The following is a 25,012-nucleotide window of genomic DNA, read 5'->3' as shown; positions in this document are numbered from 1 at the left end:
TCACTGAATAACTTTCTGGGTTTAGTACCTGGTTACTGAACAAGGTATTCATTTCTTTTTTTTTTAATTTTTTTTAATGTTTATTTATTTTTGAGAGAGAGAGAGAGAGAGAGCATGAGCAGGGGAGGAGCAGAGAGAGAGGGAGACACAGAATCTGAAACAGGCTCCAGGCTCTGAGCTGTCAGCACAGAGCCCGACACGGGGCTCGAACTCACAAACCGTGAGATCATGACCTGAGCTGAAGCCGGATGCTCAACCGACTGAGCCTCCCAGGCGCCCCGTGTTCATTTCGATGGGATTGGAAATCTTTGGTTGAAAAGCATGAAGGAGCTCCTACCAGATTTGTTCAAAATAAAATAGTGCGTGTAATCATAAGATTGTAATTCAAGGCCAACAGAGCAAGCTTGGAGTAATTTTTAATCAGTTGATTGGTACCCTTCCTTCTCTGTATATTCATATATAAATATAATTGTATACATGTTATATGTGTAAATATATATGGTATAGTATGTTACTGTAAGTAGCATATTATTAGAAATACATACATATATATATGTAATATAGTATTTTACTGTGTTGCAAATTGGGGAGTAAGTTCTTGTAGAGTCTTTAAGGATCACTCCATCATGGCCATGGAAACTACACCTGCGGAGGCACATGAAATTAAAGACGTTATGAAACACACAGGTCCTAGAGGACAGAGGCATGGAGGCCATGCAGGGGGCCACATGGGAGGAGTGCCCAGGGAGCAGCTGAACCAGGTGGCGAGCAGAGAGAGAGAGAGAGCGGACGGATAGGCAAATACGCCTTTGGGGAGGTTAGATGGAGTATACAAGCAAAGGCATGAGGGGTTTTATTGAGTGTGACTAGCTCCTGGTCAGGCAGGGGAACTGGTAACGGGGGCCAGCCTTATGACCCTGGTCACTGCGCACGGTTTGTGGGATGTCGAGGCATCAGAAAGATAGAAGTTTTAGTGATGGGCGACTTTGAAGCTGCACAGGGAGACGTGTAAGTACTGGGCCATGCCGGTTGCTATAAGGGTTCATCAGAATCTGCTACTCTTTAATGCTCCTCTGGCCTCCTCTTGCTCTGCTGGTCTCCCTCACTCTCTCACTCGTTTAAAAACGCGATTCCTCGCCCTCCTGCTATATGTCAGATTCCTTCCGGGTGCTAGAGACAGAGGGTTGAAAGGGGAGACACCACGACAGGTGTCTGTGCCGTGAAATAAGCAGAATCAGGGGTGACGGGGCAGGGGGTGTGCTGTTTTGCACAGCAGCCGGGGAAGGCCGATCTCCCAAAGTTACGTCTGAACAAAGGGCGGGATGGGCGGGGGGGCGGGGGGGAGCATATATTTGGAGGGAAGACGGTTTCAGGCAAAAAGAGCAGCCAAAGCAAAATCCTGAGGTGGGAGCTTGGGTGGCGTTTTTAAGAAACAAGACCACTGTGGCCAGAGCCTACGGGAGAACGGTAGGAGATGAGGTCACAACGGTAGAAGGGCGCCCAGTCACATAAGGACTTTAGATTTTTTTGTTTGGGTGAGTTGGAAAGTCATACAGTGGATTGACATGTGTAGACAAGTGCTTAGCCAGGCCCGGGGATCTGAAATCCATACACGTGAATTTACACGTGGGCAGCCACACAGAAAAATCCACTTAAGAACATACATAATTCTATTCTAAAGGGGAAAGTGTGGGGCTTGATGAATCAGAAGGTGGGTGTGTAGGAAGAGAAAACAGGGAGGTGTTGGGAGAAAAAGTAACAAGGTAAAAGAGAACTGGGTAAGTGACTCTCAGAACCTAGCGTTGGCTACAAGGATTCAAAGTCCAGGGGCAATGGGAAAGTCTCTGTGTGCCTGGAAAAGGGTGATGGGGTGCCGTGTGGCACTCTTGAAAGATACAGGATGTTCATTTCATTTTTTTTTTTGATGTTTTTATTTTATTTTTGAGAGAGAGAGAGAGAGAGAGAGAGACAGAGCATGAGTGGGGAAGGGGAAGAGAGAGAGGGAGACTCGGAATCCAAAGCAGGCTCCAGGCTCTGAGCTGTCAGCACAGAGCCTGATGCAGGGCTGGAACTCACAAACAGTGAGATCATGACCTGAGCTGAAGTCGGATGTTTAACCGGCTGAGCCACCCAGGCGCCCCAGGATGTTTATTTCTCAAGGCAGAAAAGTCACAGAGAGAGCCTGTGGTGGTGGGGCAGGGATTGGCTTGTCACTTTCCTCGAGAAAGGTCAGCAGTCAACTTCCAGGGTTATTTACTCCATGTCTGATTAGAAATTGGAGAGTATTTTAATCAATCCACTTTGGGATTCCTTTAAATGCTCTTGGAAGCACAAGCAAACATGGAAAGTTTGTAGGGTTTATGCCTTTGGAAGTAGTATTTTTATTGGCTTTGAGAAAACCAAGCAGTTTTGTTCTCAAAGAGAATAGATGACTCTTGAGAAAAAGTGGTCAGAAACTGAACTTCGGGAATTTGTAGGCTGAAAAGTGGCTTATCAGAGGCCAGGAAACTTACCCAAATTAGCACTTAGCTGGTTCTTTTTAGGGAACATTGTGCTCTTTCTATGAAAAATGCTTCTACAGCCCCTGAAACCTGAGGGTAAATGATTAATGGCATAATCCCCCCATCATGGAGATGAGCACCTGTTTGGGGACAAGTTCATAAAATATGAAAGCAAACATCATCTACGTTTTTACAGAAGTCTTTGTCCCACGACCAAACCAAGATTAAGCTGGGAAGATGTGGATTTGGCATGTTCTTCACCCTTGCCTTCTTTGGGGCTCCCTCTTCCAGAGATTGGACTGCCAATCCAGTTTCCTTCTGGTACACTCATGCTCTCCTCAGGGAAGAAAAAATGACGTGCCAGCCACCCTATACGGTGCCCTACTATTTCTTATCCCTTGCACATCAGCAGTATAAAGCAAGCAGAAGTCTTTGGTTTTACGGATGATGAAACAGAGGTCTAAAGAGGTTGTTCTCAGTATGCCCAAAGACACATCTGATCTGAGAGGGCTCAGAGCGTGAATTCCCCGTATTCGTAGCCCGTGGCCGCCACCTCTGTGCTGTGGCACTTCAGATGCAAGGGCATCGCCCAGCGTGGTCATGGCCCCACGCCCTGTCTCACATCCATCAGTGTGTAGAAACAAGTACATGGCCGCATCGCCTGCCTCGGGAGCATTCCATCGAAGCCCACTGGCCTCTGCTTTCCACTTTTGCTAATGCACTTTTTAAAAGTCAGTGTTATTAGGAAGACCGGTGACTGATTAATGAGGCTGCTGATCCCTTTGAACTCCTTAGTAATTTAACTCACTTCAACTGTAGATTTTCGGTTGCAAGGTCTTGACTCAAAGAAACGACTCCTCTGGTGAAATTGGAGGTCATGTGAAATGGTGTCAGCACCACCGTCACAAACCAACGGGGGGTGTGTTTGGCGCAAGTTTTCGGTACTGCTCAAAGTCCTGCCGGCTTTCTACTTAACACAGGTACCAGTTGACAGAATGCTGGAGTACTAGACAGGGTAGGGCTAGCTGCTGAAACGCACAACTCCCAAACCCCAGGGGAATAACAGAATAAAGGATTAGTTCTTGGTCATGCTGTGATCCAGTGTAATTAGAAAAGGGGGGAGGTTGTGTTCATGCGGTCATTCAGGGACCCAGATTCCTTCCGTCTTGTGCCTCCCCCATCTTCTGGGTCCTCCGAGCTGTCCCTGTCCCTTCTGTCTTCCACATGTGACAGCAGATGGGGAGAGAGAGGGAGTGGAGGGTCACGTGGAGTCTCAAGGGCCATATCTGCAAGTGGCCGACATCCCTTCTGCCCTGTTTCCATTGGCCAGAGCTTTCCACTGGCCCACACAGCAGGACTGGGAAATGTGCTCCTCTCATGTGCTCGGAAGAAAATGTATGGTCGCTACCCCATGTAGACCCTCAGTTCCCCTTCTGTCCTCCCCTGGTCTGTTTTGGGACCAGGATCTGAGCTCACTGTTAGATCAGAGGGCCACCCTTGGTGGTCCCTCACCTTTATGATTCCTCCTCAAACATCGAAGATATATACTGAAGGCTGTCATTCTCTTCATCATAAACCTCCAGGTTCAACTTTCTCGTGCCAGACCCAGGCCTAGAGAAATCACTGAAACTGACTTTACTTTTTGATCATAATGCTCTGGGGTGTGTGGTGCCCAGTCATGAGCCCTTTATCCGTTGTGGGGCCTTTCCTGCGCTCTTAGAAACACTGACTCATTGCCCTAAAGCCACGTGGACTGCCCCCTGCTCCTGCTTTTGCCAATTCTCCAAACACACTCACAAACACAAAAGAAAAAAAAAAAAAACCCTTTTCTGGAAAAGAACTTCAAACATGTAGAAACACCTTTGAGTATTTGTGAATAAAAGGGTGTAGTCGCTTATCTAAGGCATTAATGGATTGGAAGGTGCTGCTTTATTAAATAAGTGGGGAAGGGGGGGCGGGTAGCAAGGGCAATATAATTGAATTCTACTCTCTTCCCAGAAGGAAGATTGGGAAATTGGCCCCTGGTGATTGGGGGACTTTAGCACACGGATGTGGGGCCAGCAACTAACGTACTTATATCCTGTGCTTAGAGTGACTCAGGCAGCCATTAGCCCTTGGGAAACCTGGACTCTTGCGGAGGGCTCTGACTTCAGAAAAGAAAGGAGGAAGGATTTGCAGCTCGTTTGGCCTGTTCTAAATATTGTAATGCTGTAAACCTTAATTATTAAAAAAAAAAAAAAAGGAAAGAGAGAGAGAGAGAAGGAGAGAGAAAGAAGAACAGAAGAAAGGGAGGGAGGGATGAAGGAAAGATGGAAAGGAAGGCAGGCAGGAAAGAAGGCAAATTTCCCTTTCCCTTCAAGCACAGCAGTGACATTTCTGGACCATGAGGGTGGCTACTGGGCTATGCGCTTGTCTGTGAGTTGACCGTCCTACCATCAGTGCTCAGAGCAGACGGGCCTTACGGAAGTGCGGTTTGATTTGCAAGCCGCCAAAGAGCTCTGTGTAAATTCGTGTTCTTCAAGGTTGACAATCCAATAGTGATACCCCAGACAGGTGCCGTGGACTATGGCCGATAAAGATGCTATGCCCTTCACATCATCTGATCCTCACCGCAAAACACGAGGACACCGAGGCCGAGAGGTGATGGCCACAGTCACGCAGCCTAATTCCGCTTTGAACCCTGCTCTCAGGCTTTTAATCCTCGGCTCCCGCTCCTCCTCCCCACCCACAGATGCCGCATGGAGGTTTCCGCAGCCCTGTGGGATTCTGAACTACCTTCTGAAATCATCCAAGTTAGATGTAGCCGTTTGCACTGTGTTTTACGGAACTCTAACCGTTTCCTTAAGAGTGATGCGTTTAACAATAACCTTCAGATGCTTAATATAAAAAAAAAAAAAAAAAATGGAGGGCTGGTCAATTGCGTGCGAGGGATTCTATCTCATCTTTCCGATGCTTGCCAGTTGCAGTGCACATGGGGCCTGTCTGTGGCCCTGGGAAATGCTTCAGGGAAAGACCTGTGTTTGCCTTGTTTTAACCCGTACATCCCAGCCTCATTTTGCTATAACGTAACCTCCTTTCTCCCCCGCGTAATGTTTGTTCCTCTCACGGGACACTTTGGGACACACCCACGATTCCTTGAAAATTGGTCATTTGCATTCTGGTCATTCTCTGGTCACTGGAGTTTTTCTGTAGAGATGGCTTTTCCTCGTAAAAGTGACGGGAATGAGAATCTTCAGGAGTGACTTCCCCTTGTCTTTCTGAAGACAGAGGAGAGCTCCTGGCACTCTTAGGGGGTTCCTTCCCCGTGAATTATCCATCTGCCTTTAAAATAAGGAACACATAAAAGCCTTTATCTAAACTACTCTAAGATTTGCCCAACCCAGCCAGGCCTTGCAAGATGATCCCTTAAGGAAAGTTCTAGCCGTGGCCATGGCTGTGGAAGCTTCTGCTGGTGACACAGTGGAAAGATTCATCGGGAGAGGATCTTGGAGTTAAACAGAAGCAGTACCTTGGCCCCTGAACTATGTGAAATGAACAAGGAACAACAGAGTATTTCCAGGCCAGGCCAGGCTCCAAAGACTGATTTCCTAACAGTTTGCTCTTCTGCTTTCTTTCAGGATAGTAAATATTTGCCCACACACATAGAGCTACACCAAGAGCTCTGGGTGAGTGTATTAAGAAATAAAGCATTTTTGATTGATCCGGAATGATGGGGCATTCAATCCAGAGAGAACTGCCAACAAAAAGTTGCGTTAGTAGTCATTCTTTTTTTTTTTTTAATTTTTTAATGTTTATTTATTATTTTGGGGAGAGAGACAGAGTGCGAGCAGAGGGGAGGCAGAGAGAGAGAGGGAGACACAGAATCTGAAGCAGGCTCCAGGCTCTGAGCTGTCAGCACAGAGCCCGAAGCAGGGCTCGAATTCAGGAACTGTGAGATCATGACCTGAGCCGAAGTAGGACGCTTAACTGACTGAGCCACCCAGGTGCCCCAGTAAGTCATTCTTTAAAAGGGATCTCATTTGAACCAGCCAAGAAACCAAGGTATAGAGAAGCTAAGTGCTATGGTCTGAATGTTTGTGTCCCTCCAAAACTCATATGTTGAAATCCTAACCCCCGAAGGTGATGGTATTAGGAGGTAGGGCCTTTGGAAGGTGATTAGGTCATTAGGGTAGAGTCTTTATGAATGAGATTCCCTAATCCCATTAATGTCTTATAAAAGAGATGCCACAGAGTTCCATGGCCCCTTCCACCATGTGAAAGCACAGCAAGATGGGGCTCGCTCTGAACCAGGAAGAGGGGCCTAACTAAAATGCAATCATGCTGGTGCCTTGATTTGGGGCTTTCCAGCCTCCAGACCTGGGAGAAATGAATTTCTGGTGTTTATAAGCCACCCCATCTGTGGTGTTTTGTCATAGCAACCCGAATGGACCGAAACACTAAGCAATGTGTTGACTCTGCCCAACGCAATGGAAAGAGTGCACGTGCTCGCTGGGGAAGCTGGACAGCACACTGGAAGGGGCATTGGACCGGGAGTGGGTCATCTGTCATCTGCCCTTTGTTTAAGAGCAACCTTGGCAGCAGGCTCCTGCTCCATCCCAGTTCCTACTTGTATCCTGGGAGATGCCTGGTCCAGGGGGCATCCTCGTTTCTAGCAACCTTCCCCTCCACCCGCTTCTCACACCCTCTTCCATGGCCACTTCTTGGACATCGCCATGGTCTCCAAGTGCGCCGCCTCGAAATCACATGGGGCACAACCTCCTGCCTCTGCAGCCTGCTGGTGTGGTTGCACCCACCTTGAGCTTGCTGGATCTGAGCAGACCTCTATTCCCTCGGGCCTCTCCTGTGCTCATTTCCTGCCCTACATTTAGCTTGGAGCCCACACTCCAACATTTCAAGCGCCCTCCTGCTAGTACCCACTTTCAAATGTGTTCCACCTCAACCCACAGCGAGAAATATAATGTGCACATGACCTAGGGCTCGTCTACATATGTATTTACACACACACACACATACACACACACACACACACACACGTGCGTGCATAGGTCTCTCCCAGCTTCAACTCAATCACAGTTGTTTAAAAATCTGTCCCCGGACATCAGTTCTTATAACTTTAGCCCCGTGTCTCTCCTCCCCTTTACCAAGTTGTTGCAAGAGTCATCCGTATAAACTGCGTTGTTCCCTATGGCTGCTATAACAAATCGTCACACACTTGGTGGCTGAAAACAGCACAGATGTATTTTCTTACAGTTCTGGAAATCAGAGGTCTAAAATCAAGGTGTGAACAGTGCTGCATTCTTCTGGAGGCTTCAGGGCACGGTCTGTTTTCTTGCCTTTTCCAGTTTCTAGAAACCACCTATATTCTTCGGCTCATGACTCCATCGCTTCAAAATCTGGTTCCATTGCCACATCCTTTATCCACTTTGGTCGTCTTATGAGGACCTTGGCGATTCTCTTGGGCCTCTCAGGTCCTGCAGGATCACCTCCCTATCTCCAGATTTCTAAGTTAATCACAACCTCAAAGTCCCTTTTCCATTGTAAGGTAACATGTTCACAGGCTCCCAGGAGGGGACCTGTGAACATCATTGGGAGGCCACTATGCTTCCTACCACGTGAGCCATCTTGGATTTCCTCAACTTTCCTCAACTTTCCGCTCAGTGGCTTCTGTCCCCACTCACCATCCCAAATGCCTCTCAAGAAGGTCCGTGATATCCTCTCTGTTGCTGAAAACACTAGATACTTGTAACTTGTCCTTCTTCCTGACCTCTTCTGACACAGTGGGCCAGTCAGATGGAGGTGTGGGATGCAGATATGGAGGGATCCTGACCCCAAGGTTTGAGGGCCAGTGGTCTGTCCTCGGGGGCATCTCCTGCCATCACTCTCGAGTAGCATCTGGTGTGGTTGTGGTCGGCTGTAGAACATGGTATCTCTCCACTGCCCTTGTCCTGTCGATCCTCTGGAGGCTCCATGGTGTCTAGAAGTCCTTCATTTACTTAAAAGCATTGGTCAGAGAAAGGTTTTTTTAAGCAGTTTTATTTACCTACCTACAAAAAAATGCACCTATCCCTAGTGCATAGCTGGGTGACCTTTCACAAAGTAAAACATGTATCCACCTTTCAGACCCAGAAAAGAGCTTGGCCAGCTCACCCTCATGACCCCTGCCTGTCGCCAACCCCTCGTCTCCCAAAGGTAACGCTACTCTGGGGAAGCCCAAGTGGTTTTAATTATTTTCTTTTAAGTAGACTTTCTTCTTCTTTTTTTAATGTTTACTTATTTATTTTTGAGAGAGAGAAAGAGAGAGACAGACAGACAGGAGCACAAGCCCAGAGGAGCAGAGAGAGGGAGGGAGAGAGAGATTCTAAGCAGACGCTGAACTGTTAGCACAGAGCCTGAGGCGGGGCTCCAACTCACCATCCCGTGAGATCACGACCTGAGCTGATACCTAGAGTTGGATGCTTACTCTCCTGAGCTACCCAGGCGCCCCTAAATAGACATTTATTTGTAGAACAGTTTCGGGTTCAGGACAAAGTTGAGTGGAAGCTACAGAGAGTTCCCAGATACCTCTTGTGCCCACACAGACAACGCCCTGCGCGCCCCCCCCCCCCGCACTGTCCATGTTCCCCATCAGGGTGGCACATGTGTGACAATTGACGAACCCACATTGACACATCACAGTATGGACCACAGTCCATAGTTTACCTCTGGGTTCACTCTGGGTGTTGTGTGCTGTAGGTTTTGACTGTGTGTAATGACAAGTGTTCTGGAGGTTTTGACAATTGTCCATCACGCTCGTGTCCTGCAGGGTAGCTGTATCTCCCTGAGATCCTCTGCGCTCCCCCCCCACCCCCCGTTCAGCCCTCCCTCGCCCAAACCTCTGATAACCACCGATCTTTTTACCATCTCTGTAGTCGTACCTTTTCCAGAACGTCATGTCGTTGGCATCATACAGCCTGTAGCCCCCTCAGCCTGGCTTCTCTCGCTACGCAGGTGCATTTAAGTTCCCTCCGTGTCTGTTCTCAGTTTCCTCGCTCACTTCATTTTAGTGCTGTATCATGGGCGGACACAGGCATAGGTGTTTGAAGAAACGAACTGGACTGAGCATAGAGCAGATGTTACTCCTGAAGTGTCTTCTTTGTATCTCATGCTGTTACGACTGACACATTCCTCTCCCCGCTCAAAGTGCAGAAGGGCCCGGAAGGCCTTGAGAGGCCATCCTCTGCCTTGAGCTTCTGCCTCCAGAGCACCGTCAGAATACAAATATCGCATGCGCGGGGGCTCTGGCCACCACACCCCACTCACGTCATGTTTTGATGTAAATGGTCCCACGGAGATCAAGTTCTGTTTACTGGGGACAGACCGCATGACAAATAGAAGAATGGTCCAAACAGCGGAAGTTTCTTTCCCACTCGTGTAACAGTTTGTGGAGAAGCCTCCATGAATCTTCTCCGTGAATCTGGGACCCAGGCCCCTTCTAGCCTGTGCCTCCAACACCCCCCGGCCCTGTCGTTTCCTTCATCTAGCTAGAGTCACGCATGGCCTGTTGGGACAAACCATTAAGCCGAAGTCTTGCTCCCAGGATTGATGTCACATTTTAGTCAGCTGGTCACCCAGTGTGGTCCTGGGGAATGGCGTGGTGATGGGCAAGAAAGTTTTAATGATGAGTTTCAAGAGGCACAAGGGAGGGCGTAGCAGCCTGGGGAGCTTCGGGGTGGGTGCTAGCCTGGGGCAGCATGAGGGCGACTCTGAGTTCCCTGGTGTGGCTCATCATGGGGAGCTGAGATCCCACAAAGGGGCTGGAACTTTCCCAAATCATGGCTTTACCACGGCCCGCCTGTGTCCCGCAGGAAGATGCCAACTTGTGGCCGTGGGACCACCGAGGGGGTCTCTGCCTCTCCTCTATCCGTGCCTGGAGGGGAGCACAGCGAGAGTGATGACATTGTTCTAACCAGCAGGACCCTGACTCCACCCCCCCCTTCACCCCCTCCCCGTGCCTGATGTCAGTTTTGCGGCTCAAGCTAGGGTCTGCTTCTCCAAGTGGCCTTCTTGGCCTTCTTATGGCCGCTTTCAAGGGTGGGAAGGAAAAAGGGGATGGCGGTGAGAGGCCTCAGGTCTGGGTTACATGTCGAACAGTCCCCCTCTTCACCTTCCGGTTGGTGAGTGTGACCATCCTGTGGCAGACGTGAGGGTCCCTTTCACTGTGACTTTCAAGGAAGGCTGGGGAGCTGGAGTGGGTGCCCTTTGCAGAGAACTGTGGCCTGAGAGGATTATGAAACTTAAACAGGAATAACTTAAGCACGGGCCATCTGCGTGGGAATTGGGGAGTTCTGAAACTGCCTTCCTCCACACCCCCTCCGCCCCCTCCGAGGCTGAGGCCTGCCAAAGCCGTCTCCCACACACCTCACCAGAAAGTCCCTGGCTTCCCTCCCAGCTGCCTTGCGACTGACCTCATGAGGTGTGAGAAGGAGGAAAGGAATCTACATTTCAGATGAAGCTTCCTTCCTCCTTTCTGAGAAGTGGTCCAGGCCGCCCGCGCCTGCCAGGTCACGCACACAGCTCCTCAGAGCCCGGGGCCCCGTGGCTCGTCCAGTCTGCTTGGAGAAGGAGCCGGGGAGGCTGGGACCCGGAGCCTGTATGAGTTTGTTGGGGCTGCTGTAACAAATGACCGGAGGCTGAGGTGGCTGAAAATGGCAGAGATTCATTCCCTCTGGAGGCTGGAAGGTGGTGGTCAAGTTGTCATAGGGCCATTGGTGCCTCTGAAGGTTCTAAGGCAGAATCTTTTCCTTGCCTCTTCCGGCTTGTGGTGGTTGCAGGCAATCCTTGGAGGTTCCTTGATTTGTGGATGTATCACTCCAGTTTCTACAAGGCTGTCTTCCCTCTGTCTCTTCTTATAAGGACATCTGTCTCTTCTTATAAGTCGAGGGCCAGCCTCCTCCAGTATGGCCTTATCTTAACTAATGACATCTTCGAGGAGTCTGTCTCCAAATAAGTGACATCTGAGGTTCCTGGTGAACATGAATTTGAGGTGGGACATTGTTCAACCTGCAACAGAGCCCCACCATCCCTCCCTTTCCCTTGGCCCCAGAGCAGGCCCTTACCCTACATAGGCTCCCCTGCTTTCCTGTCCAGGGCCCAGGAGTGGTTACCCCAAAGTAAAATGGCATCCCCTCGCTCCAGGAAGGCCTGGCCTAGCAAGTGGGAGATCACGGAGCCCAAATCTCTCCAGGGACAGGCAACTACATGCCCAAGGGACCCCCACTTGGAATTTTTTCCTGTTTTATGGAGATGCTTCAGGATTTCTTGGCCCTTGGCCAATCCCAAAGGGAAAGAGCCCTCCCAGCCTTCCCATGGGCCACTCCAGACCAAAGTTTACAACCCAGATGGGAAAACTGGCACCTGGCTCCATTAGTCTCAGCTACCAGCCTCGTTTGGGGTCTTCTCCATGGCAGCCACTAGGGAAGCTCCACCCGGCGTCTTCCGGACTGACCAGCCCTTCCCCTGGGGAGCTGAGGTCCTCTTGCTTGGAGATCTGTGAAGGAGTGGTGAGTTCCTGGGCCTCTTGTAACCCAGCTGAATATTTTCCAGGTTACCTAACCAAACTCCTGCAGAACCACACCGCCTATGCCTGCGATGGGGACCATTTGAATCTACAGTGCCCTCGGCATTCTACGATAAGTGTCCAGTCGGCCTTCTATGGGCAAGATTACCAAATGTGTAGCACCCAGCAGCCTGCCTCCCAGAGGGAAGACAGCTTAACCTGCGAGGCACCCACAACACTGCAGGTATTATCTTTCGTAGATGTTTTAGGATGATAAAATGGTCCTCTCTCTCTCTCTCCTTCTCTCTCTCTCTCTCTCTCTCTCTCTGTATATATGCTTGTGATTATATAGTTTGCTCAAAGCAAACCTGATCCACGAAAACCCCAACGTATACAAATCACCGGTTTCACAAGTGAGCTATTATTTGCTTCTGAAAAAGGTTCTTCACCAAACAAGACTAAATGGGATTCCTGCCTGCTGGGGAGCTCCCTTAATACGCTTGCCTTACGAATTTATTCAGAGACGTACCCCTCACTGCCGTAAAGCAAAGTACAGTCATGCTGGCCTTCACCCTCCAGGACCACCTGTCCCGTCGATACCCCAGTAGAGAGGGAACGTGACTCCTTTAGTGGAAACCACGGGGGACTGTGTGAGGCAGACAGTCGAGATCCTGACCAACTTCTCAGAGAATGCTCTCGTGGAAGGGAAATAGCAATCATGGTCTTTTTAAAAAAAAAAAAAAAAAAAAAAGTTTTCTTCTCCAGTTGTAGATAACGACATTATTCTTGTTTCGAGCTTCTTTGGGCGGCCTCTGCTGATTTGCTTTTCTGTCAGATAGTACCAGGAATTTGGGGAGGGGGGCGGCTAAGACTTTCTTTTGGGGGGGGAGGGTTGGGATTAGCAAAAGATTTGGTATAGGAAGAGGTCAAGACTAGTATTTCAGTGGTAATTTTAGACTATTCATGGCTCTTCGACTATTTTTCAGCCGCGGGAAATGGGGGGAAAGATAAATTTGCTAGGAAGACTAAGGACTGATGGGATTGGTGTTCATGCCGTGTGGCTCTCTCTGAGGTCCAAAGAGGAGAAGCCAAACTCATGTGATAATATAAGGATTTTTCTATGTCTTACACCACTTACTGCTTCCATTCCAAGCGTCTTAGTATCTAGAATGGCCATGTGGTAGGTAGAGATGCCAGCTGAGTAGCCAAAAGGATGTGTTTGAGTAAAATCCCTGGACGTGGCTTCCACACCCCCGAGGAGAGGCCACCTGTTGCTTCTGGAGACCAGCAGCTACTTCCTGTGGGTGCCCCACCCAGCCCCCAGTCCTGTCCCTGGGGTGCCACTCCAGGAGCTGTATCCCAGTTGGCCTGCCCCCAGTCCTTACCCCAACTGCCCTTCCCCACCCCCCCGGCCGGCTGCCGCTCTCCTAGGTGCATAAAAAGAACACCGGCCGGTGCCATAGGACGGGTGCCCTGCTTTGTGGAAATATGAACCCCTGGCACCCTGGAGCTGGAAAGAATGGGCACCACCCTCGCTCTCCAATATGGTGCCTGGCTCTGCCAGGCAGGCCTGAGGGAAGCGGGCGTTTCCAGAGCCAGGCAGACAAGTTAGCATTTGTGAACACGACTCCGATTGTTGTTCAGAAGGTTTGTTTGCCAGAAACATCCCCCGTGCACTGCTCTTTCATCCAGAGGGCAAGAGATCCTTTATTTTGTGTCTTTTGAGCAGCGTTTGGGAACTGAGGCAAAGTGCTTCCTCCTCCGCAGAGTGAGGTCGCCTAAGGCTGGAGAGAACAGGCGTCGATGTCCACCCCGGGGGCACCTCAGCTGGTCTGGCCCTTGACTGAATGCCGAGGGGAAGTCCCCCCGCCCCACGCATCTCTCAGCTGTTAACCCCCTTTGGAAACAGCCCCGCCTCGGGTCCCACTCTGTGGTTGTAACACGTGGAGCCACTCAAGGGCTGAGTCATTGCCCGGTGACCCTCAGCCATGAGGATGTGTCCCGTCCTCTGTGGGGGGGGGGGGTGTCCCTGGGCGTTTTTCCAGATTTCATACCACCTCTGCCGGGCCCCTGAGGTGACAGGGGATGCCTGGTAAGGCCAGCAGCCTTCATGGAGATATTCCGTAATCTACTATGAGAGCGTGGCGATTCGGACGGGCTCGTGAAGCTGAGGTAAATGGAGTCCAACAGTAGTGAGTGGATTCTTGGGAAGCGTAGAGTGTGCTGGGTATCCTGTTAGAGGACACTACGTGTAAGACCTGTGTGTTACGGGCAGCGCCTATTGTGTTTGGAGACAGGAAGCACGGCAGTGAGGCCCCTTTGTGACCCTCCACAGGGCGATTCATGGGCTTTTGCACAGAACAGATTCATTTACAAGGGAGTGTGCACTGCCTGGGAAGAAAATGAGGGAAAGAGAGATTTGAAGGAGAACTTTGGAGCCAAATGCGCAACAGAAGGCCTGAGTTTTCCAACGAGGAAAATTGCCCCCTGGGGAACAAGTGGGCCCTGTGCCCTCCAGGTTGGCAAGGGTGGGAAGAATCAGCTTTCTAATGTTTACTGGTTGGCCTGATTTGGGTTGGGTCTCCCAAGGCCTCCCCCAAATGCTGAGTTCTCTGTGGTCTGTGCTCGGCCGTTTCTAAGGATGTAGAGCGACGGCCGTGATTCCTGGTCCTCACAGGGCTCTCTCAGCTCTGCAGCCAGGGGGACGCCTCCCGGAAGGGACCTCCGCGTCCTGTCTGGCCCACGCTCTGAGGTCCTCGGGTCTCGCTCGTGTTTCCCGAAGCCTCCATGATGCAGCACTTCGGTGAAAACCATCAGCAACACTTCCACTCGAGGAAGACTGGAAGCTGGGCTTCTGGTGGGGGCCTGGCGCCGTAGGGTTGGGTTTCTTGCTCTGGGACAGACAGGGAGACAGGCAGCCGACCTGGTCAATGCACAGGTGTGCGGTCTCAGACACAGCTCATAGCAGCTCGAAGGTTCTTTGTGTGGCTCCCAGGCCAAGCAGACAGGTGTCCTTTCCTTGTCAGAGCCCAGAGCAGCCCGGGTGTGGGGTCTCACAGACACCGTGTGTGGTTTTCAAGCCTATCCCTTTTCTACCCCCCTCATTTTAGAAGGTGCTGGATGAATGCCAGAACCAGCGTGCCTGCCATCTCCTGGTCAATAGCCGTGTTTTTGGACCTGACCTTTGTCCAGGAAGCAGTAAATACCTCCTGGTCTCCTTTAAATGCCAGCCTAGTAAGTAACTTCTGGGGCGGGGGCGGGGGGGGGGACAGTGTGTTTGGGGTGTGGATTTCCTGTTTTATTCACACCCCTGATGGAAATTCTCTGCCAGTGGGTGTTTGTCCAACTTGGAAACTTGTTAATAGAGAAGTGCTACCTATTCTTTTGTGGTGTGTGTGTGCACGTGTGTGTGCAGCCATATATCCATGTGCATTCTTCAAATCCTTGAATTCAAAACATCCTTCGTAGGGGCGCCTGGGGGGCTCAGTCGGTTAAGCGTCCGACTTCAGCTCAGGTCATGATCTCGTGGTCCATGGGTTTGAGCCCCATGTGGGGTTCTGTGCTGACAGCTCAGAGCCTGGAGCCTGCTTCCGATTCTGTGTCTCCCTCTCTCTCTGCCCCTCCCCTGCTTGTGCTCTGTTGTGTCTATCTCTCAAAAATAAATCAACATTAAAAAAAATTTTTTTAAATCCTTCGTAATATGTAAAACCCAGTTGTACCCATGCTAAAGGTATCAGGAGTGGCAAGAGGCTGAAGTTGCCTTTCCCCAAAATGGGGAACTGGGTTTTCCTTACTCAAAGGAAGCTCACCATCAGCCGCTGGCCTGTTGTTCTCTCGAGAAGGCGGGGGGGCACATTTGCCACTGGAGCCCCCGGTTCTAGATCTTTCTGAACTTGCTTCTTCCGCTTTCACCTATAGCGGGGGCTCCGCACACAGTGTCTTTTCCTAAGGGGAAAGAAAGAGGAGGAGATTCTGGCCGGAGCAGCCTTTCTTATTCAGATTCTCGCACTTTTCTCAGTTGACTTGTGCCACATGTAACGCACATCAGTTTTGTGATTAACCCGTTAAAACACACGGGTAACTGCCTTTCAGCGAGGAGGTCACACGTGCAGGTGTGGAGAGCCTGCCTGAGAGAAGCCATGGGTAACTGCAGCATTAGAGGCTCCTGGCAACCCCGGAATAACCTGCTGAAAAGAAAGCAAAGTTATAGCAACAATATTTAACCAAACGATTATAGGAAGGCATGATCACTTTAAAAATTCTGCACTGCCACCCCAACGCGTTGGTTTTATTTTCTGCATTTTGTTCTCTCTTGGTTTCTGCCTCTGGTTCCCAGCATCCCCCCCCAAGACAGTGGCAGACTAGGTGCCGGAGGCGGGTGAAGCTTTAGCTCATACGTGTGTAGTAGTTTCAAGTGCACATTTGCAGAGAAAGCACTGGAACCTTCCAGCAAATACCCAGCCTTCTGTCTTAAACCCTTTCCTTGCTGGGGCCCAGATGCCTCACAACGGCCCCTATGGCTCTTCCCCCACGCTGTGTGTTCAAACACACATTCACACTCACGTGCACACACTCATTTGCACGCATACCCATGATTGCACGCTCACATTGCACATAGTCACTCATACATGCATACAATCCCCCCCCCCGTACGTGCTATCACACACACATGCACTGTCACACACATACTCACACGTGCACATGATCGCAAACACCCACACACAGGCCCGAACTTTGCAGACCAGCCAAACCCTCCCCAGGAATCCTCGTCACCTCCTGTCTCACTCGGGAAGATTCCGTCTACATCTCTGTGTTCTTAGTAGTGTCCTTCCCATGGCTAAATCTTAAAAATCGCTGTCCTCCTTCCATGGTGGAAAAGACAACCCTTTTTTTTTTTTAAGTTTATATATTTTGAGAGAGAGAGAGAGCATGAGTAGGGGAGGGGCGGAGAGAGAGGGAAACAGAGAATCCCAAGCAGGCTCTGAGCTGCCAGCATAAAGCCTGACGTAGGGCTCGATCTCACGACCCTGGGATCGTGACCTGAGCCGAAATCAAGAGTCAGACACTCAACTGACGGAGCCACCCAGGCGCCCCAAAGACAACCCATTTTAAAGCGTGTTCAAAATGTTAACGGTGGAAGGATCTGCGCAGTGAGAATATGCCTGTCTCTTGTGATATTCTTGGAAATTTTTCATAATGCGAAGTTGCAAATGACCAACCCGTAAAAGACGTAAAAAGGCCCCTGTGGAAGTGGCCGAACCTCGACTGTGTCAGTGCCAGGCCACAGCCTTATTACTGTGGCCAGTGATGAGGTCTGATTGCTCATGTCATTTCAGCAAAACACTGCTGAAGCACCTACCGTGCACAGGTGTGGGGCCAGGTGTTGGCGTATGAAGACAACTCCTGTTTTGCAGAACTTTCTTGGATGGCGGCTCCAGCTTGGAGAGCTTCCACGTTCTTTCATCCAGCGAGCATTCACCTCGCATTGCTGCTTCCTTCTTGCCTTTTAGGTTCTAGCAAATATCAGCTTTCTCCAGAAAGATCGTATCTGTCCAGAAAACATCTCAGGAGAACCCTACTCTCTTGGTACTGTGCCAGGAGCTCAGGGGGAATTGAGCCCGGCAGGGGTGCAAGGAAGGCTTTCCTGGCTAGTGATGGGGCTGGGGACTGCAGACTAGGGGTCAGGCACAGAAGGAGCACTTCATATGGAAGGCTGTGGCCAGAGGGAGCAGGGGGCTCTGGGGAGCTAGCAGGAGCACCAGATGGGGAGTTGGAGCAGGATCCCCGGGACCTGATGGGCAAGGAAGGGGGTGGACTCTTTCTGTGAGGGGCATTAAGCAGGGAGGACGCGTGGCTGGGGTTTTCACGTCCCCTCTGGTTGCCCCATGTATAACAGATGCGGGGCACAGCCCTGTATCTTAGGCTATTTGAGCTGCTCTAACAAAATGCCATCAACCGGGTGGCTTATAGTCAACAGGAGTTTATTTCTTGTAGTTCTGGAGGCTGGGAAGACCGAGATCAAGGGGCTGGCAGCTTTGGCACCTGCCGAGGGCCAGCTGCCTCACAAATGGCTGTCTTTTTGCTATAACCACACTTGGCAGAAGGGGCGAGGAATCTCTCTAGGGTATCTTTCCTTCAGGGCCCTAATCCCATGCATGGGGACTCCATCCTCATGATCTAAGCCCCTCCCAAAGACCCACCCCCTAGTACCATCAAGTTGGGCATCAGAATTTCAACTCGAATTTAACAGGAACATGATCCTTCAGACCAGAGCGCCTTGGGTAATGTAGACATTGGTGACCTGAGGCCCTGCAGGCTGGGAGGCGGTCCCTGTCACCACTGTGAGAGGAAGGCAGAAGAGAGGTCGTTCCTACCCCCTCCAGCCTCTGTTTCTGCAGCCCTCTCACCCCGGCGGCTCTTCTCTGTTTCTGATGCCAGCCCAAGCATGACACTGACACTGATCCTCAGAAGGCACCCCCACTGCTGCAGCCAGGGGCCCGGGGAGCCAGCCCTCATCGTGAGAGTCGACTGTGGGCATTTCTTCCCAGCTCTGCCTGAGTGCAGTGAAATCTGCCACAACGGGAGTATTTACACCAGGGAGATGGGCAAACGCTATAAATCAGGGCTTGCCTGTGGATGGTGGGAGAGCTATTTTACCAGCAAACCTCACTAGAAAGAGCCTTCTTTTCTCAAGCAGGCACCCCGCTTCACCTCCTTAAATCTCATCCTTGCAGAGAATCTTGGTTTCCGTGAGGCTTTGGATTTTGGCAGTTCTGGGTTCATAACCCTGTTTGCTGTGTGGCTGCTGCATGACCTTGGATAGCATAGGGAAACTCCCAGGGTCGGCAGTAGAGTGAAGACAGTGCGCCTTCCACACTGTGGCAGAGTGTGTAAAAGTACGGTGTTGTGCACTTGTGCTCAGTAATTGGTAGCTGTTATTCCAGGAGGCAGATAAAGGTCATTCTTGCTGAAGATGTGACTGACCGAAAGGCAGTGATACCCAGATGTTGGGGGGCTGAGGGGAGTCTGCCCTGGGTGCAGGCATGAGCAGGGTATACCACAGAGAATTTTAAAAACACAGTAAAAGTAAGTAAATATCTGTCTGCATGTCAATATCGCCCCGCGTGGCCGTTGTAACTAACATCAGTAGTAATACATTCTCACCCTGGCAGATCACCCTCTCTGCCCTTCTGTGGAAGGCCACTGCTGATATGCACATGTGTATCTGTGTTATTAAAGAGGACCCACAGAGGGGCACCTGGGTGGCTCAGTCAGTTAAGCGTCCGACTTTAGCTCAGGTCATGATCTCGCGGCTTGTGAGTTCAAGCCCTGCGTCGGGCTCTGTGCTGACAGCTCAGAGCCTGGAGCCTGCTTTGGATTCTGTGTCTCCCTCTCTCTGTGCCCTTCCCCTGCTTGCAGTCTCTCTCTCTCTCTCTCTCTCTCAAAAATAAATAAACATTGAGGGCACACAGAGCCCCCTAGTTTGCAGAATCAGGAAGGGGACTTTGTTACTGTTGTCCTGGTTTTCCCACTTCCCCGGGCTCCTGTCACCCTCCCTGTCCAAACCCACTGGGAAGGCCGTGTATGCCTTTTCTAATCTGAGACCACTGAGCAGTCTCACCCAGCTCTAAAACAAATTCTCTCTCTCTAAGAAAAGGAGCGATTTTGTTAGTGGCCCCACTGCGTTTAGGGCCCAGAAATGTCACTCTTAGGCGACAGCGAATTAGTACATTCTTAAGGAACCAAGTGACACATCATCACACAGCAGTAACCCCACGTATGTAAGGTGACACTCACAGGCCTCTCCGTTCCGAGAGATGGTTTGCCCATAATCTGAGGACAGGATCACTGGAGGCCTTATATGGAGGTGTTGTTTTACTCTGCGTGAGTTTGGCCAGCATCGAGGCCTCCTTTAATGAATGGGCCTTAATACATCAGAGAGATGGTGGCTAATAAATGCACTTCTTGACAGGCCTTAAAAAGTCTTTTCTAATTTTTAAAAATTCTGATAAAGAAAGAAAGAAAAAGAGAAAGAAAGAAAAAGAGAAAGAAAGGAGAAAGAGAAAGAAAGAAAAAGAAGGAAGAAAGAAAAAAAGAGAAAGAAAAAAGAAAAGGAAAGAGAAAGAAAGAAAGAAAGAAAGAAAGAAAGAAAGAAAAAAAAAAGAAAGAAAGGAGCCAGTCCTTTTAAAAAGAAAAGCTTCTAGTTTGCTGAGATCAGGCTTGGTTTTCACCCTTTCTGGCGAGCTCTGCCACTGGAAGGCATTCTTGACATTTTTCAGCCTTCTCCCCGTTGGAAGGGTGCTTGCTTGAGCTCTTTTTGGTGCGTCTACCCATATGCCCCCTGTTCTGCATCAAAGGCCATCGTTCATTCCGGGCCTTTGAAGTCAGGCAATATTTCGGTGTTGGTGGGATTTAGCGTTTACTCATAAAAAGCACTGAAAAACTCATACCAGTGCGGATGTGACTCACCAAAATCAAACCCTCGATGTCAGGGTCAGACTCAGTGTTCTTTTTGTTCAGAAAAAGAAAACAAAGCTTCTTGGCTTTAGGTTCAAACTTGTTGTATTAAGATTCCAATGAGTGGGTGAAGGGCATTCTACATACTGCTTGCTCACCCCAGAACCTTCCCTCCTCTGATAGTTCCTTGTGTGTTACTAGGCCGTACGGGGATTTGGTGAGCATCTGTAACCTGGCTTCTGCTTCATGCCTTTCATTCATCCTGAGTGTTCCCCTCAGCACGGATTAAAGAACAGCGTAAGGCCGGGGCGCCTGGGTGGCTCGGTCGATCAATGTCCACCTTCAGCTCAGGTCATGATCTCATGGTTTGTGGGTTTGAGCCCCACATCGGGCTCTGTGCTGACAGCTCAGAGCCTGGAACGTGCTTCCGATTCTGTCTCCCTCTCTGCCCCTCCCCGGCTCATGCTCTGTTTGTCTGTCTCTCTCTCAAAAATAAATAAACATTAAAAAAAAAAAAAAAAAAAAAAAAAGACCAGTGTCAGGTTTGAACAGCACCAGAGCTGATGGTATCTTGAGATCCTGAAGCTTTCCTCACGGCTGCTTCTCTGGTGTAGAAAGGCATGGGAATTTATAAGTTATGGAAAGGTGGAATTTATATTTGGAAATTATTTTCTTTCATGTTGTAAGTTTGGAGCTTAAGCATCGGGGACTCCAGGATTCGAAGGTCCCAGGGGCCACCATTGCCCTTGTGTGTACCACTTAACGCCTTCCCGTAAGGCTACAGTGGGGGCTTTCAGATTGGTTTGATTTCAGTGCAGGGTAAGGAAAACATTTTACATTTTGGCCTGGCATAACATACACACAACTGAAAGGATTTTTAAAAATTATAAAACAGTGTTTATCCTTTTTTGCAGTGAGGTGCTTTGATGTTTTCTAAACTCTTTGTTTTTTTAAAATTGCTGGTCACGATTTGCTAAATTGATTTCATGAATAGAATAGGCCTTAAGTCACAGTTTGGAAAACTTTAACTTGAGATCTATGAGGGATCTGGGCATGGCCTGCACCTCCAATCCAAAAACATGACTGAGTCAGAGAAGTGAAAGTGGGAGCTGGGGGGGATGGTCATGGGGGGTGATCATGGGGGTGGTTGTGGAAGGTGGTCATGGGGAATGGCCATGGAGGATGGTCATGGGGGGGCAATCATGGGGAGTGGTTATGGGGAATGGTCACAGTGGTAGTGGTCATGGGCGGATGGCCATAGATGGTCTTGGGAGATGGTCATAGGAGGGGTGGTCATGGGGGGTCATCGTGGGGGGCTAGTTTTCCTTCTTCTCGGTATGTTCTTCCTCCCCACCCCAAACAGCCTTCATTAGTTCCTGTAATTTAGCTCCTCTTGGCTTGTTTGGCTGAAGAATGTTCCTGTTTGCGCTGCAGTTGACATTTCAAAGTAAAAACAAATCTAGAACGAGGGTAATAGAATGATTTTTTTCTTTAGGAAACATTGGGGAGGTAGGGAGAAGAGAACCACGTGTGCAAATAAATGGCCATAGTCCCCTTTATGTTTTGCTTTGCTTTGCTTTTGCAAAGTTTAAGATAAGTGGCAGGCTAGGAAAAGATATTTATAACACGTAAAAGAGGAAGGTTAGCATCCAGACTATATGAATCACTGCTACAGTGTCTAAAAATCCAAAACACAACATGCCAAGGATATGAAGAGGTGGTTCCCAGAAGGGCTATTTTGAGTATGAACTTGATTGATCCATTTAGGGACATCTGGGTGGCTCAGTCAGTTAAGCATCTAACTCTTGATCTCAGCTTAGGTCTTGATCTCATGACTGATCTCAGCTTAAGTCTTGATCTCAGGATCATTGAGTTCAAGCCCACATGGGGCTGTGCACTGGGCATGAAGCCTACTTAAAAAAAAAATTCACCGATACATTTAAAGATCTTAGAACAGGGCTTAATTCAAGGAAGTGCTCAATAAATTTGGCTATTATTATTTTTGAAATATCTTTATTGAAATATAATTTGCGTAGCATAAAGGTCACCCGTTTTAAGTGCAATTCAGTGATTTTCAGTAACTGTACTGAGTCATGTAACCGTCACCATAACCCAGCTCTAGAACATTTGCATCATCTCAAAAAATGTCCTGTGTCCGTGTATTGTCATTTCCCTTTGTCCCCAACCCTCAGCCTCAGGGAACCGCTAACCCACATTCTGTCTCTTCGCTTTGCCTTTTCTGGATATCTCAAAAAAATAGAATCATACACTATGTGGTTCTTTGTGTCTGGCGGGTTAACTGTTACTGCTTTTAAAAATCAAATCAGGGGCGCCTGGGTGGCTCAGTCGGTTGAGCATCCGACTTCGGCTCAGGTCATGCTCTCACGGTCCATGAGTTCGAGCCCCGCGTCGGGGTCTGTGCTGACAGCTCAGAGCCGGGAGCCTGCTTCCGATTCTGTGTCTCCCTCTCTCTCTGACCCTCCCCCATTCATGCTCTGTCTCTCTCTGTCTCAAAAATAAATAAACATTAAAAAAATTTTTTTAAATAAAAATCAAATCATTATGAAACTTTTTTTTTATTAATTGAATGCTTTTCCAGTACCTTCTTTTTTTTTTTTTTAATGTTTATTCATTTTTGAGAGACAGAGGTAGACAGAGCATGAGCAGGGGAGGGGCAGAGAGAGAGGGAGACACAGAATCTAAAGCAGGCTCCAGGCTCTGAGCTGTCAGCACAGACCCGGATGAGGGGCTCGAACCCACGGACCACGATATCATGACCTGTGCTGAAGTCGGATGCTCAACCGACTGAGCCACCCAGGCACCCCTCCAGTACATTCTTTAAGAAAAAACAATAAACTAGATTTTCATCAGCAATGCATTTACAGTGTCAACACTGTGTGACATTGCAGAGGGAAATTTTACAGTGGCATGCGGATTAAACAAACACACAGACCTTTTCCTAAATTCTTTGGGAATTTGTGACCTGGTGCAGGGAATCGGAAGGTAGCACGCAACCGCGGCCCGAGCCGCAGGTGCTCCTGGACCGAGATCTTCATACTGCCCTGAAGAGGGACTCTTCACATGCCCTGTTTTTTCCCGTATCCTACCCAAGGAAATAACTCGCTTTTGTATCATTTTTCTTTTTAAATATATAAATGGGGGTGTGTGCTAGAACATTAGGAGGTCCGGCGGTGATGTGTCAGCGGGCCCTCTCCAGAGGTTTAATCCTCAATCAGGCGATCCCCGGTCTTTACCTGTGCAGCTCCAAGCCCGCATTTGAGGAAAGGCTCCCTTCAATTAAGGAATATGTGACCTCAGGTGGAGAGAGAGGGAGAGAAACATCCTTCCTGGCCAGACCCCCTTCCGCAAACCCAAGCCAGGAAGTCCTGCCTTCCCTGCCTGCCGACACTACCCCCCCCCCCCAATGTCCTCCTTGCGCACCTGACTGTCATTCCCACTCTCTTCCTGCAGAGGGCGCTGTTTCTCAGGGTCATAGATGCCATGGGCTGGCGGGGCTGTTCCCACTGTCCTTCTCAGGGTACAGCCCCTGAGGGCTCGCGTGGGGCTCCCTGAGTCCTTCTGGGGGAAGCTGATGGTGTCGCTGATCTTCGTTTCTGCTTCAGATGAACTAAAAAACAAAACCGTGTGTGAAAACCAAGAGCTGAAGCTGCACTGTCACCCATCGAAGTTTCTCAACATCTACTCTGCGAGCTACGGCAGGAGGACCCAGGAGCCAGACATCTGCTTCTCAGAAGCAGAGCGGCTCCCCCCTTTTGGTACGTGTGTGTGGTTTTTTGAAGTTTATTTATTTTGAGGTGGGGAGAGAGAGAGAGAGAGAGAGAGAGAGAGTCCCAAGCAGGCTCACAGCTGCCAGCACAGAGCCCAGTGGAGGGCTCAAACCCATGAACCGTGAGACCATGACCTGAGCCCAAACCAAGAGTCTGACGCTTAACCGATGAGCCACCCAGGCGCCCCTGGTATGTGTTACTATGTGGCTGTCGTTAGGGTGCTGAGTGGATTAGGGCCCTGACTCCCCAAGGAAGGAAGCCTGGCGGGGGCTGGTCCCTGGATTAGAGGGAAAGTCGAGGGCAGGGAGGAACCGCCCACATGGTCCCACCTCCTTCTGACCCACATTCCCAAATCTGTCCGTTGTGTAGTTGCTTCACACCGAGTAGGTACTGAGCGCCGACTGTATGCAGGGCCCCGTTCTAGGTGTGGGGGAGTCATCGGTGACCAACACAGGGTTCACGTGGCACTGACCTTCCAGCAGTGGACCAAGAGGTAATGAGAGAACGAACGATGTGTGTTGTATTTCAGGCGCATACAAGTGCCGAGGGGAAGGGCACATTCGGCGGGCGGGGGGTGGGGGTGGACAGGGAAGGCTGGGGTGTACCACAGAGAGGCGTGGTCTCACAGGGTCGTGCTGAGCAGAGACTTGAAGGAGGAGAGGGAGTGAACCTGGGGAGCCGTCAAAGTCACCTGAGGTTATGATTAGTCCGTGCTCTCCAGAACTAACGGG

The 25,012-nt window shown here is 49.8% G+C and overlaps 1 protein-coding gene across 4 annotated transcripts in view; it reads left to right on the top strand.

Annotated features, from left to right (window-relative positions):
- EVA1C (eva-1 homolog C) overlaps nt 1-25,012 on the top strand; it is a 75,978-nt gene that overhangs the window by 23,525 nt on the left and 27,441 nt on the right. For 2 of the 4 annotated variants that reach the window (XM_042998954.1, XM_007090480.2), the window contains exons 2-4: nt 12,084-12,280; nt 15,147-15,270; nt 24,117-24,269. In XM_042998954.1, the coding sequence (XP_042854888.1) occupies nt 12,084-12,280; nt 15,147-15,270; nt 24,117-24,269 (474 nt within the window). Of the gene's footprint in view, nt 1-3,364; nt 3,482-12,083; nt 12,281-15,146; nt 15,271-24,116; nt 24,270-25,012 lie in introns of those variants that run through there. The other 2 variants (XM_042998955.1, XM_042998953.1) reach the window with 2 other exon arrangements.

The sequence above is a fragment of the Panthera tigris genome, chromosome C2 (assembly GCF_018350195.1).
Source record: "Panthera tigris isolate Pti1 chromosome C2, P.tigris_Pti1_mat1.1, whole genome shotgun sequence".
In the NCBI taxonomy this organism is placed as follows: domain Eukaryota; kingdom Metazoa; phylum Chordata; class Mammalia; order Carnivora; family Felidae; genus Panthera; species Panthera tigris.
Note: the sequence above shows the minus strand (reverse complement) of the source record. Positions and strands in the feature narration are given on the sequence as shown.